This window comes from Podarcis pityusensis, assembly GCF_964106645.2.
Source record: "Podarcis pityusensis genome assembly, chromosome: 7".
Lineage (NCBI taxonomy): Eukaryota > Metazoa > Chordata > Lepidosauria > Squamata > Lacertidae > Podarcis > Podarcis pityusensis.
The window spans coordinates 62,933,898-62,948,192 of record NC_138031.1 but is presented as its reverse complement, the minus strand read 5'-3'; the positions used below and the strand labels follow the sequence as shown (position 1 = coordinate 62,948,192).

Genomic DNA, 14,295 nt, shown 5'->3' with positions numbered 1-14,295 from the left:
GTCCTAGAACTCTGATCATGCCTCCTTGTCTGGATGGAGAATACAGAGGTGGGTGTGGGTACATACTGGGCTCCTTTGGGAAGAAGGGCGGGATGTAAAATTGATTGATTGATTGATTGATTGATTGAAACTACCCTACTGCACAGAGGTAAAATTTACGCTTGCTCTTCCATCCACTTTTGCCTCTGGCAACACCCACCATCGGCATGCGGCCCCTGGAAAGCTGTCCAGAAGAGAATGTGGCTCTTTGGCTGAAAAGGGTTCCCTACCCCCACATTACAAGTATTCAAACGTCTACTAGATTATACACGAAGTGCAATGTATGGGAGTGGGGAGATTAATACTGCTGTGTATCAATGATGTTTCAAGATTTTGTTGGAAAGCATAATATACTCAGTTTATTGCCTAGCAGGTGAATCTTTGTAACATGCTCAGGCCAACTATCCATTTTATCAAGTTTCTATTTTTAAGTAGTGGCCAAATCAAAGCTTTGTTATTAGGAAAACAACAGTTGTTTATTAAAATAGTAGGCATTTATGTCACACAACAGTGGAAACTCTAGGATTACAACTCCAGGACATCAAAAAAGATGTAGGGAAATTGTTGGAACATGTGTATTCTTGCAAGCTGTAAAATGTATGCTTCAGAGAAGTGTCTAGATTTTGCCATTCAGAATGAATTTGAGGAAAGTGATTGGTTGCATGACTTTGATGACCAGCGATTTGATCCAGACCAACCTAATGAGCTCTATACCTGAGCAAGACTTTGAAGTCTTGCAGCCAAACCAATTCTCTATCCATTAAACCACAAGGGGTATTCATTTTGTTATGCAAACAAAAGCAATAATAATAATAATAAATGACAGGACATAAAATAAGCAATATATTAGATGCTGACTGTTTGCCTTGCTTTTAAGAAAGGCAACAGGAAGTAGTTTTTCAAGTTACATCAACTTTGAGAAACTGTTTTAAGTTTGTAGTAGTATTAGTGAAATCTATAGAATTACTCCAGGGTGAATGATTGTGGACTTCAGCTTAAGAATGTTAGCCTTGGGTAAACTGTTTAAATAAATACTTCAGACTCCCTAAGAAATGTAAACAAACTAGTTTACCAGGAAGGTTTTATAGATGCAAAAATCTTCTGATTTTATGGTTTGCCTGCTCGCTGGCACAAAAGAAGTCTGCCCTGCTCCATCTAAGAGCATTACATAGTATTCAGTCAGTCAGTCAGCATTCAGTCATCTGAATTAAATTACTCATTTCACATGCACTCAGTGTTTTGAAGGAGACTGCATCTATATATGAAACAGGATCGTCGCTTTTGGCAGTGCGGGAAGGATAAAAAAGGGATAACCAGAAATGTCAAGGTGATTTTATAATCCCAAAGGGATTACGGTGCAATTAAGGCAGAGTATCCCATACCCAGTTGAAGCCAACAGCAAAATGTTCCTTGATCTCAGTAGCTGGGCAGGTACATGGGCCTCACATTTCCTTTCAAAACACTGTTTATAAGTGGGTGTATTTCTGAACTGAGGCTGGTTGAGATCCTGACAGCTTTCAAAGAGTAGCACTAAGTCAGAGATCCTTCCTCCTTGCTCCCTGTATCTTCCATCCGTGCAATGGGAACTGAGGAAACGGCAGGATTGCTGGCAGCCACGAAGAATAGCCAATATATTTCTTCCAAAATTACTTAGAAGCCAATATTTGTAAGCCCCTTCCTTTTCTCCCAGAGTTGGTACTATCTACTCCCTACCCAGGTTCATACCTCAACAGATGTTCTACTGCTGACCACCAGAACCTGCTACCTACCCAATTGCCATCTCCAAGACTCCAAGTTCACAATTCCACCTGCTCACTTGCCTGGGTGTTGATCCAGGTCTCACTCCTCCATTTGTGAACCTTGGAAAGCTTTCCTAGCAGTGCCATGCAGCGCTTCAAGCAGAGCTAGGCCTAAACACCCTTTAAATTTATCATCCTAGGTCAGGGGCATTGTGGGAAGTGAAAATGGTGGCCAGATTCAACCATGTGACACTGCTCAGAGTGGCGGGCCATTTAAAAAAATAATAATAGTGAAGGGAGGGAGCCAAGGTAGATGCTGTCAGCTGCCCACCTATGCCAGGTGCTGCCACCAGCCCTGAATCTGGTTGCAAAGAAAGAGAATGAGCAAATCCTGGGGCTAGCACTATGAGACATCTCTCAGGAAAAGAACTGCTGTCAGCACTGCCCTAAATTCAAGTTTTTAGTTGCCTTTCAAGATCTTCTGCCACAGCCTATCACTGTTTAACCCAAATCTTCTATAGCAATCCTAAGCTTGGGCCCATCATTCATGAGATTTGGTCCTAAATTCCCCTGCGGCATGCGGGAAATTCTGAGAAGGTTCGTGTATACTATTACAGTTAAGAATTAGTGTACCTCCAGGCACGAATTATCATTATGACTATTTGCTACCCTATTTATTTTTGCATTCTAGAGGCTATAATCATAGGCTGGGACTAGCATGGGGCTATGCATTGTACAGCCATATAGTAAGACCACCACTTGTGGCCAAATTAACTCACAACATTATAAATAGTTACAAACTTCGACTTGGAAGGTAAAGAACTTCCTTCACTCTTTTGGTTTCATGTTGACCTTGACAGGTTTCCTTTTTCTTGGCAGAGGAACAACCTTTCCTTCCCTCCCCCTCCCCTCTGAGTCCAACAAAACAAGATTGCAGTAGATGCTATTTGCTGATCTGATGCCCCGGGGTATTCTTGTACCAAGCACACATATTTTTAATCAGTATAGAGCTGTGACTGACTGCAAGGAGCCAATCACGAAAGCTCTGAAACAGAATTCCTTTAGAAAGAGCTCTGCAAAGTTCAATCTCTTTCCTAGTTTAACTTGAAAGAGTTTTCCTAGACCCATGGGAGACGAAGGAATACAGGGGTCACTGCTACCAAATACTTGTCCAGATTGTTGCTCAGAGATACCTAAAGAATTGTGTACAATGCACACATTCCCAAGTAAAGTCCTACTGATTTCAGCTGTCTTTACTCCCTTGTAAGCATGCACACAGGAACACAGCCCGAATGTGTGTTTTTAACACGACTAGAATGAACTCTAGTTCAAAACTAAGCAAACTGGAAAGAGGGAAAAATGCAAGACAACAATTCATTCCAAGTGACTGAAATGTACAGGATTATGGCTACACTTTTTTGTATTATTAATGGGTAACATCTCTGCAGCAGGAATCACATTAAATCAACATGTGAGCCCTCTTGCTAAAAGTACAGGTCTAGAATTTTATATTTCATCAAACTCTGTTTGCCCCATTTTGTAAAGCACTCATCCTTCAAAGTGTCCAAGCTGGTGAACAACATGGGGACAGTCCCTTCTTATCCTCACAACTAGGCAGACATACAGGGACTGACCCACAGGCAGCCAGTGTGGTGATTGGTTAAGTAGAAGGAACTTGAACCCAGATCTCATTGGTCCACTGCACTAAGTTTTTAAAACTGGTTCTTTAACAGGAACTGAGATGTTCCATTACGTGATGGAAGGAAATCTTTTCAGATCTTCTGCACAGATTTGCATGCAAAATGGGGAGAAATCCAAGCCCAAGTCAACAGCTAAGCCTTATGCTGACATCTAAATATTTTCTATCCAGCCAACATAATCCCGATCTCATCCTGATTTCTGAAGGAAAGAAGAACAGGCTATCTTGCTTTGGTCACTCAGAAAAACTCTCTGATACACCTTTTCTGAAAATTATTTTTATCACTGACTGTAAACGACATCCTCTTCTCAGTTATCTATTATTCAATGATATCTCTGCTGGCAAAGGTTTAAATTGCTCCACAACAGTTTTCTTTTAACCCATTGTTTCACCCCCCCAAAAAAGGTACCCACACATATTTGTATCCCAAAAAGGATTCGAAGAGCTTCAAAAGGAGGTAATAAAATCTCAAGTGTCTCATTTACTTTGAAATATTAACTTTGAGGCTGCAGTCTATACTCACCTGGGAGACGGCCCACTAAACTCAATGGGTCTTACTTCCGAGTAGACATATGTATAGGGCTGCGCTGCTGTTTCGGTCTTTCTCCCTGAAAGGGCAGCCTTACTCTGGAGTAAGCGAGCGAGGCTGCTCTACAAGTAAGGAGCTAGAGGAAGAGACAGCGTTAACTGTCTTGCAGATCAACAGCGGATGAGAAAATATCGAGCTTGTCAGAGGCATCGTTGAGGCTGGTTAGAAGTTTTCAAACCGCAACAAAACTCTCCCCTCCAAAATACAAAATAAAAACTGGCTGCTAGCAAGGACTAAACGCAGTCACTCATTCGACTCGACTTTTTGTTTTTGCTTTTAAATTCAAGAGACCTACTGAACACAACTGAGACATCGCTGGAGAAGTTTGGAAAAGTTTCCCGACAGATCCTTAACTTTGGCTCGACCCTGAATCCAAGCACCGAGGCGGGTCAGGCTCGCGTCATTCCCCGCTCTGCCAATACATCTTCCGGAGCAGGAAAAGTACATGCACAACTTTTGCCCGTCCCACGCGCGTTTCCAGCCCCACGCACGAAAAAAAGGGGGCGAGCAAAGTTTTTCAAAGCAACCCATCTTCTTACCTTGTACTTCATTCTCGCAGGCCTGGGGCAGGGAGTGGAAGAGGCGCTCCCTTTTGGACAAGTCAGTCCCACCACCTCGAGCCCGGGCGGGTTTTACACTCCATTGACCGCCGCTTGCAATCGAAAACGAAAACAGCCGCCTGCAAGCTCCGGCCGCGGCGACGCTGCTGCTGAGGTGCGTTTCGCCAGCGACTCTGAGCTCGCTGCTTTCCTCGCTCGCAGGCTAACCGCGGCGCTCATTTGCATAGTGTCCCGCTATTGGCTAGAGAGCCAGACGCGCTGCGGAGGAGGGCAACGCCCCCTACGCGCCGCCTTCTGAATGAAATCTTCATGTAACACGCATTGCTCCCGCGCGGAGTAAAACGTGGGAAAGGCGCTGAACGTTCTTCTTGTAAAATAGTCTCGCATCCTGGGCGTAGGTAAGGGGGGGGGGGAGCAGCTGCGGCAGCTGTTCTCCCCTCCCTTAATCAAGTGAAACAATACACATACTTAACTGACCAATCACGTCAGTTCTGCCCCCCAAAAGTCCTGTGCCCCCCAAAGTCCTGGCTATACCCATGTCTCAAATATAAGAGATGGGAGCCCAAGTGAGGTCCGACACCGGATTCACTAAAAAACTTCTCACGAACCCCCATAGGCCCTGCGTGAAATCGGCATTTAGGACGAAAAGGGGTTCTTCTGTTATTTGCTGCTTCTGTTGTTCCCTATGAGATTTTGTCTCTTTATTTGCAACTTTTCTGGTGTTTGTCTGAATGTAACTAAAGGTAAAGGGACCCCTGACCATTAGGTCCTGTCGTGGCCGACTCTGGGGTTGCGGCACTCATCTCGCTTTTTTGGCTGAGGGAGCCGGCGTACAGCTTCCGGGTCATGTGGCCAGCAGGACTAAGCCACTTCTGGTGAACTAGAGCAGTGCACAGAAACGCCGTTTACCTTCCAAAGCGGTACCTATTTATCTACTTTCACTTTGACATGCTTTCAAACTGCTCACCCCGTCACAGGTATTCGAACCGCCGACCTTCTGATCGGCAAGTCCTAGGCTCTGTGGTTTAACCCACAGCGCCACCCTTATTCCTGTATCTACAACCCAGTAAAACATGTAAATTGAAGAATCATAGCTGTCTTGTTGGACTACAATTCCCATCATCCCTGGCTGGGGGTGATGGGAGTTGAAGTCCAGCAACATATGGATTCTTCAAGTCACACTCACTCTCTTACACACTTTCTCTGCTTCGGTGGAGTCCACCACCACAAACTGGGATAAGTAGTCTGGTCTGCCAACCAGGGTTGATGTAAAGGCAGTGCTCCCACCAAACCTCTGAAATTTAAAATACAAGATAGCTTTGACATTCTTCTGAGAAGCCCATCCAATGTTCCCTGTGTAAATCACTCTCCTGACCCTGCATCCTTTTTTTCTTTCTTCATTACGTAATAATTTTTATTAAATTTTCTGTTTTACAATTTCAAATAAACATTTTACAAACCTTAAAATAACCAATGACTTCCCTTCTCCTCTTACCATGGTCCATTTTACATATCATGTGCATCCCTGTATATTTTACTATAACCATTCAAATCAATTTTCCACTTTTACATCCATCAAAAATTATTTACTCTGCTGCATTTATCTTAATACTGCCAGCGTTTTCAACTGTATACAGTTATTTTCCAGATATTCAATAAATGCTTTCCAATCTTCTTGCTCTCTTATTCTATACAGTATGTTAAATCTGCAAGTTGTGCATATTCTGTCCACTTAATTTGCCAATCCTCTTTAGTTGGGACCTCCCTCACTTTCCATTTTGGGGCTAACAAAACATGGGCCGCAGTTGTTGCATACATAAATACGGTAACCTTTTCTGACACCTGGGAATTTTAGTCTGGGTTATCCCCAACAAAAGAACTCTGGGGGTTTTTTGGGGGGGTGTAATTTAAAATATTTTTTTCCATTTATTATAAATCATTTCCCAACACCCTTTTGCCTTTTTACATGCCCTCCTGACCCTGCATCCTGATTGGAAGAGAGAAAAAGGCCAGCCTCTTGTAGGAGTGACAGAGGTCAGCTCTGCGGTCACTGAGACAGGTCACATGGCATGAAAGACTATCTATCCTCTTTGCCCACATAAAAATTCCAGCCTGACCAGGAAGCCTTCTTTATCTGTTTATTAAAAATAAATAAAAATACCCTGCTCTTCAGATGTGAAGCTTCCGGGGCAGCTTTCAATTAGCAATACATTATTAAACAATGGTCTCTGCCCTCAAGCTTACAATCTAAAAGTTTTGACACAAAAGGAACTGGGATTGGGAAGAAGAGGGGGCAGCGGAAAGAAACCTGGGCACTAGTTTTTTGCCACTAAGTGTCAGCAGTAAACCAGCCAGTGGTAAATCCCCTGGTGGTTCCCCAGCTGGTGCCTCCCACCATTCCTCTGCATCCAACCAGTCCATGAAACCAAGTTATTTTAATATAATAATAATAATTTATTATATATACCCCGCACATCTGGTTGGGCCTCCCCAGCCACTCTGGGCGGCCCCCAACAAAATATCAAAACACAGTAACGCATCAAACATTAACAGCTTCCCTAAACAGGGCTGCCTTCAGATGTCTTCTAAAAGTCTGGTAGTTGTTCTTCTCTTTGACATCTGGTGGGAGGGCTTTCTGCCCTCTGCCCGGTTCCCTCTGCCCAGTTTCCTATTTCTGCGTCTACTATGGTCAGTAGAAGGGGGTGGGTTGCTCTGCCTTTGCCACACAATTCTTCCTTGGAGGCAGGGCTTGTGACCTCCATCTCACCCTTGGGTCCCTGGGTGATGCGTGTTGCCCTTCATATCTGCAGACCAGGCCTGGGTTGGTGGAGTCATTCTAATAGGCAGGACATCGTCTTCTCTGGAACCTGTGGCCCTCCAGATGTTGCTGTAGATGACAGCTCCCATCATCCCTGATCATTGGCCTTGGTGGCTGAGCCTGGTGGGAACTGGGGTTCAGCAACTTTGGAATGGGGGCACCGTGTTGAATACCTCTATGTTTCTGGCTCAGGAATTATCATTTGTGTAAACAGCAGAACTGCCTCTCCCAGTGGAGGCTGATCAGAAGACAGCAAGACCAGACAGTAAATCACACAGCGGGCAGCACCTCTACAGATGGGATGTGCTGGACTCACAGGGGCCCAGAGCTGCCATACATCTTTTTAATGAATTCACTTCTCACTGCAGACTAGCAGGTCTCTTGCGGCATTAGTGTCCTTCAGCACATTACTGTTGCAAGGATTGTGGAGATAATGGACGTGAAGGGCTTTGAGCATTCAGAAAGTGTTGCCATCCATGAGGATAGCCAAGGGGGGCAGGGGGGCAGTTGCCCCCCCCCCGATCCACAAAAATTATAGAAAAGCATTGGAAATACTCATTTATATGAGGTTCTGTCATTCACCCCCAGCAGAAGCCTGCCCCCTACAATATCCCATTTACAGGATATTTTTACCCATGATTTCCCAAGAAAACCTCAACAACTTTGGCTGTCCCCCCCACCCCCCATAACCAAAATCCTGGCTACGCCCATGCTTGTACCTGCAAGGGAAACTTTTTATTTTTAATACTGCTCTTTTGTGCGAATTCATTTCTATGCAAAACAGATGTTTTAATCGTAAAAATAAAAATACCATAAATGTGCCTTCAGCAGCTGGTGGTGGGAAAAGGCAGACTACAACCTTTCCTTTGGTCTGGCAGAAACAAAATGGAACGAGGGATCATGGAGGGAGGCATCACCCAGCAAAACAATGCCACAAGCAGGGCTCCCCCCCCCCCCAAAACTCAGTTCCGGCACATCTCAGGTGGGCACCATTGCCATACTAAGAGAACAAGGGAGGTGTTTGTGGTGATTTCCGGCACATCTTTTCCCCAGTAAGCTTTAACCTTATTGCAAGGTTACTGTAAAAGGCACCTTCTTTCTCTTTACATTTCCAACATTTAATTGATTTTGATTTATACATTTTTGCCAATCTGCTGGTATTAGGCACCATCTATACAACATTTTCATATAATTTTCTCTTCTTTCATAGCATGCTGTAAATCTTACATCCAAATTCCACAATTGTCCCAATGCCTCCATTTCTATATTGTGACCAATATCCATTGCCCAACATATCATAGAAGATTTCACTTGATCGTCGTTTGTCGGCCAGGACGGCTTTCCTTCTGAGACTGACGAGGCATGCGACCCCCACCTGTCTTGAGTCTACTCCAGCTGAGAAATCAGACAACTCCTCCCCAAGCTAGTGAGCCCCACCTGGGCTGTAGGTCCTTGCCTGCCTTTCATCAGAACTGACAGGTTTAAGTTCTCAGATCATGAGGTCAGCGGTGGTACGTCACATTTCACCACTTGAGGCAAAACAGGAAGTGCCACCGTGCTCAGCCACACTACCATACCCCACCACCCATGGGACACTCACTTACAAATGTTAACTTAAAGATCTTTTTCAGTTCATTATATATCATTTCCCAGTCAGCTGTAGCCTTATTACAAGGCCACCACATATGGAAAAAGGTGTCTTCTTTCTTTTTACATTTCCAACACATATTTTTGATTTATGTATACATTTCTGATAATCTACTAGGTGTTAGGGAAGTTGCCACTGTGCTCTGCCACACTGCCCCCCACCACCACCCACGCTGTACCATACCCTCCAACATTTCTCCGATTAAAATGGGGACATCCCATTCCATATAATTTTGCTTTTTATGTACTTAGTATGTAGAGTTGAAAGGGTCCACAAAGGGTCATCAAGTCCAACCCCCTGCAATGCAGAAATATTTTGCCCAATATGGGGCTTGAACCCATGAGCCTGAGATTAAAAGTCTCATGCTATTCCAGGATCCAGTGGCAGATGATGTGAAAGACCCTTTCCCTGAAGTGCTGCTTCCACTCAGAGTAGACAAGGCTGGGTTCGTTGGACAAATAGGCTAACCCCGTATGAAGTAGCCTTCTGTGTTCCCCCCCAAAAGCTTTTTTTAAAGCAGTAAATGTGTATTTTGCACCAACATGGTGCTATAATATGGTGTATAGCATGCACATTCTCTTCATGGAAGGCTTTCAGCTATGGGTGTATCCTATTAACGTTAAAGACAATATATCTAAAGTGTTTCACTGAGACAGCAAAAGCAGAGGGCGCTGCAGAGATATAGGAATATTCATTAGTACCCTGTACCATTTAAATACGCGGAAAGTATCGCCCATTACATTGCGTCTACTGGTGAGAGCCTGAAATAAAGATGGAGTATTTGTTTTAAAAATCAGACAAACTTTGACTAAAGGGGGGGGCTTTATAATTTTGAGGGACAGAGGTGCATCTTGCGAGTCTTCCTGTTCAGTTGCGAGATCTCTTCTCCCATTAACACCTTAATTGTTCCCCTTTTTTCCTTATAAGATGTTCCCATAACACCCACTCATTGTCTCCTTAGTCCAAAAATAAAAAGGCCAAAGGTTTGTTTTGCGTGGGGAAAACGTCTTATTTACATGCTGCTTAGGTGTTGGAAGGCAAACTGGTTTAAAGTGACCCCAATGCCTGGTGGTATAAAACCATGGCCAAATCGGAAAAGCCCGCTGGGTTCACGTGGGGGCAGGAGAGAGATGAGTCAAAAGTGAAACGCTGTTGCCGTTCTTTTTAACTGGGCCTCTTTATTAGGTTTAGATGATTCCTGGCCAGACATTCACTATCTTGACTGGAGGAACTCCAGCCAGACAAAATGATTTGGACTGAAAAGCCTCCAGTCTGAGTCTCAAAGCATTCCTCTGGTGAGAGAGCTCCACGTTTATTTCTTTTATTCTGACCAACTTGGACCTGCACCAGTATTTCTAAGTGCTGCAGATGGACTGGGATTGCTTCCAGTGATATAAAAACGAACAGTAAGCTGTATTGTGTTACCCAATTACTATGCACCAGGGATGGGGGGCCAGTGGCCCTTCAGTGGCTATTCAGCCAGCATGGACACAGTTTCCCCATCCCTGCTGTACAAGTATTTCAGCAGACATGGCTGGGCCTTCAGAGCAGGCTTTGCTAACCTCGTGCCCACCAAATGCTTTGCACCACAGCTGGGTGCTGCGGCTGAAAGGAATTGTAGTCCAAAACTTTGGGAGGGCATCAGGTTGGCAAAGGCAGCTCCAGATGCTCTAGAGAAGACCAGCTATTTATCTAGGCGTGCTCTTCCCTTTTCCATGCCCTCCAACATTTCTCCGATGAAAATAGGGACGACCTCAGAAAGAGCGGGGCATTCTAGGATCAAATCAGAAACCGGGGCGGCTTATGTAAATCTGGGACTGTCACTGGAAAATAGGGAAACTTGGAGGATCTGCTTTCCTTTGGACACCATATTACAGACTTGTTTGGCCAAGCATTTTATGTGGAGATATCAGATAAATAGGCACCATATCAATGTATTCACAAACCAGAATTAAACCATTCTGCACTTTGGACACTACACTCTGATTCCTACTTCCTTCCAGAGCTTTTCTTCAAGGGAGAATTACCATTCGTGTTCAAATCTCCTTCTCATATACTTCTCTTGGTCTAGGACAAATCTGGAATAGACAGCCTTTCCAAGTTACAGAAAGTAGACTGTGTGATGTGGTTGTGTGGATACTGTCCTTATATGGTTCAGTGACTAGTTGGCAATGGACTTAGGCTATTATGGGAGTTTCCTATGACTGCTCTCATACCCTCCAACATTTCTCAGATGAAAATAGGAACATTCTATTCTGCATCAGGAAAATACTCCCATGCTTGATCTTGCTGCACACATATGGATCATATATATATATATATATATATATATATATATATATGTTACTTGAGACAATTACAACCTCTCTGCTGAACCCACCTCACAAGACTGTTGTAAATAAAAAAATTGTGAATGAAAGGATAATGTAGAACACCTTCCACAGATAAATGGAATGAAATAAAATTTTAGCTGTAAGCTGCCTTGTGTCTCTGTCAAGGAAAAAGGCAGGAAACAACAACAACAGAAACTGTGAGAATGATCAGGAACATACCTGATAATAAATACTATTGAATTCAGTGGGATTTACTTCTGAGTAAAAAAAATGCTGAGGATTGCAGTGTAAGACTGCACAGTCCTTACCCAGTCACCTGGGAGTAAGCTCCAATGAATGCAGTGGGGCTTACTTATGAGTAGACAGTGTAAGGCTCCATTTACAATAAAGGAATAAACACTCCAGGCATTTCCTTTTAAAAAAAGGCTGGCTGCTGAAGCATTGCAATTAAAGAATTTAAAGTGGATTGGTTACATTTTCCTTCAAAATTTTAGGAAGGGCTTCGTTTGTCAGCTTCAGTTTCCTTCATTTGGTGCAGATACTTTATATTCAGTATAAACAGGAATCCGTTTTTGCACCTTCACACACACAGATAGAGCAAACACTTGTTTCAAAAATGAGGAGGGGAGGAAAAGGAAAACCAGGATATTTCAGGATCAAATCAGAAACCAGGATGGTTTCTGTAATTCCAGGACTGTCCTAGGAAAATTGGGACACTTGGAGGGTATACTGCTCTGTCCTTGTTTAAGGAAGAGAGCAAAATTCTCACTTACAGAGACCAGCAGAGCTGGGCAAGACTGGGCATGGGGACATATTTATTCCATCCAAGCCCCTTCCAGCACAATAGATCAGGGGGTTTGGAATGCTCTGCCATTTATGTATTTGGATTCATATCCTATATTATTCCAAGCTTTTCTAAGGCTGTCACAGCAGACCTGCAGCTATGCATTTAGCAACAAAACACATAAGTAATTTGAATAATAAGTAGAGTGTTTAAAATGTGGGACTTCACAGTATTTAAAGCTCAACATACAACAATGTCAAATACAACAATGCTGAAAATATCAAATTGCTCTCAGGGGTTGCTTTGGAATTATTTTTGTTTTCCTCTGGTCTAAAGGACTCCAGCTTAACACAGTCATTTTGATCTACAGTGTTTCCTGAGACTTTAAAAATGTCAGAAACTGGATACAGTTTGAAAGGGACATTAGAGAATGTGAAACTGCTATCCTTGAACATTAATGACAAAATAAAACAAACCTCTATAAAGGGCATATTTGTGGCTAATACAACTACTTAGGTTTTCTTAACAACCTTGTAGATGTTAATGGGTTTACAGCCCAATATTATGTTACAGGTCCCTTTTGGAAAATTTAGACTCTCTGATTTAGTAAAACTATATATAGAAAAGGATATATGGAAGGGGAAAGTACTGGAAAGTGTGTAGCTAGCAGGCCTGGTTTGTGTTGGGTTTTTTTTTAAGGGGGTGAGCTTAAGCATACTGATTACAGTTTTCAGAGGTCAGGTCAATGAAGTGAAATGCCCACTAATCTCTGCTTTAACAAATAGTGAGATCTGAGATTTTTCCAGTCCTTTATTTATTTATTCAGAGTTCTTACATGCTGACTTGTATCCCAAGGTGACTTACAAAATATAATTAAAGCCACAGAGATATCTTTAAAAAACAAATATAGCAGAAACAATTAGGTAAGAAACAAATAGAACAATTACAGAAACATAAAAGCAGCAATTTACAACCCAGCTCACCATATTCTTCATAGAATGTAGATGGCAATAAACATGATTTTAAGGTCGATCTTTAACCAAGATGGGGGCCATATTGGCTTTCTTCTGAAGTGGTAAAAGTGTGTTGACACTGCAATCCTAAAGTAATTTACTAGGGAATAAGCCTCATTAAACACCATAGGGTTTTAAGATCCAGAAAACAAACCTTTTGAATATGACAGTTCATGGTGGAATCTACATACATATAAAAAAACGCTGCAAAAATACTTTTAAAAAAACTGTTTTGAAAAATACATTGAATTTTGCATAGCTCACTTTACCATCTAGAGTCATATTTGTATATTGCACTTTACAACACATTTAAAACACTTTATTTGCAGCTGTGTAGCTGAGTCCCAGGACGCGGGTGGCGCTGTGGGTTAAACCACAGAGCCTAGGACTTGCCGATCAGAAGGTCGGCGGTTCGAATCCCCGCAACGGGGTGAGCTCCTGTAGCTTGGTCCCTGCTCCTGCCAACCTAGCAGTTCGAAAGCACGTCAAAGTGCAAGTAGATAAATAGGTACCGCTCTGGCGGGAAGGTATACGGCGTTTCCGTGCGCTGCTCTGGTTCGCCAGAAGGGCTTAGTCATGCTGGCCACATGACCCGGAAGCTGTACGCCGGCTCCTCCAAATGACCATCAGCTCTAGTAGAAGAAACCCAATTTCCTATTTTGTGCTGTTGTGTGACACATAGTTCCCTGCTCTAATTCTAGATGGATAAATAAGCAAATTCCTAACATCCAACAACAATAAGAAAGATGGGTGATCATGTTACATACAGTGGTTTCCAGTCAACATTGTGGAAGGTACATTCTCTCCTGCACCTCTTTCTTCCAGATCATTGTATGAGTTGAACAGTCAGAACCAAGAAGATAGACATCTCCCAAACTGCGGGTCCAGTGTCTCTGCTGGGCCCACTCGGGCACAAGCCGTTGTTGTTGGGAGTCAAGGAGGAATCTGAGCTATGTGGGGAAGAGAACAGGAGGAATGGAATGGGAGGATGTGGTGTGCTGGAGCTTATTGCTTCTAATGACACTTTAAAAGATTCTTTCATTTCTGAAACAAAGCCAACTTGCTGTCGACTT

At 43.2% G+C, this 14,295-nt stretch overlaps 1 protein-coding gene across 2 annotated transcripts in view; it reads right to left on the bottom strand.

The window, feature by feature from the left end:
* NEDD9 (neural precursor cell expressed, developmentally down-regulated 9) overlaps nt 1-14,170 on the bottom strand; it is a 69,951-nt gene extending 55,781 nt beyond the window's left edge. The window contains exon 1 of one of the 2 annotated variants that reach the window (XM_081014744.1): nt 13,990-14,170. Coding sequence is in view for 1 of the 2 variants with exons in the window: in XM_081014743.1 (XP_080870869.1) it covers nt 4,606-4,617 (12 nt within the window). In the remaining variant the exon portion in view is untranslated. Of the gene's footprint in view, nt 1-4,605; nt 4,796-13,989 lie in introns of those variants that run through there. The other variant, XM_081014743.1, reaches the window with a different exon arrangement.
* Between the last annotated feature and the right edge of the window lie 125 nt (nt 14,171-14,295).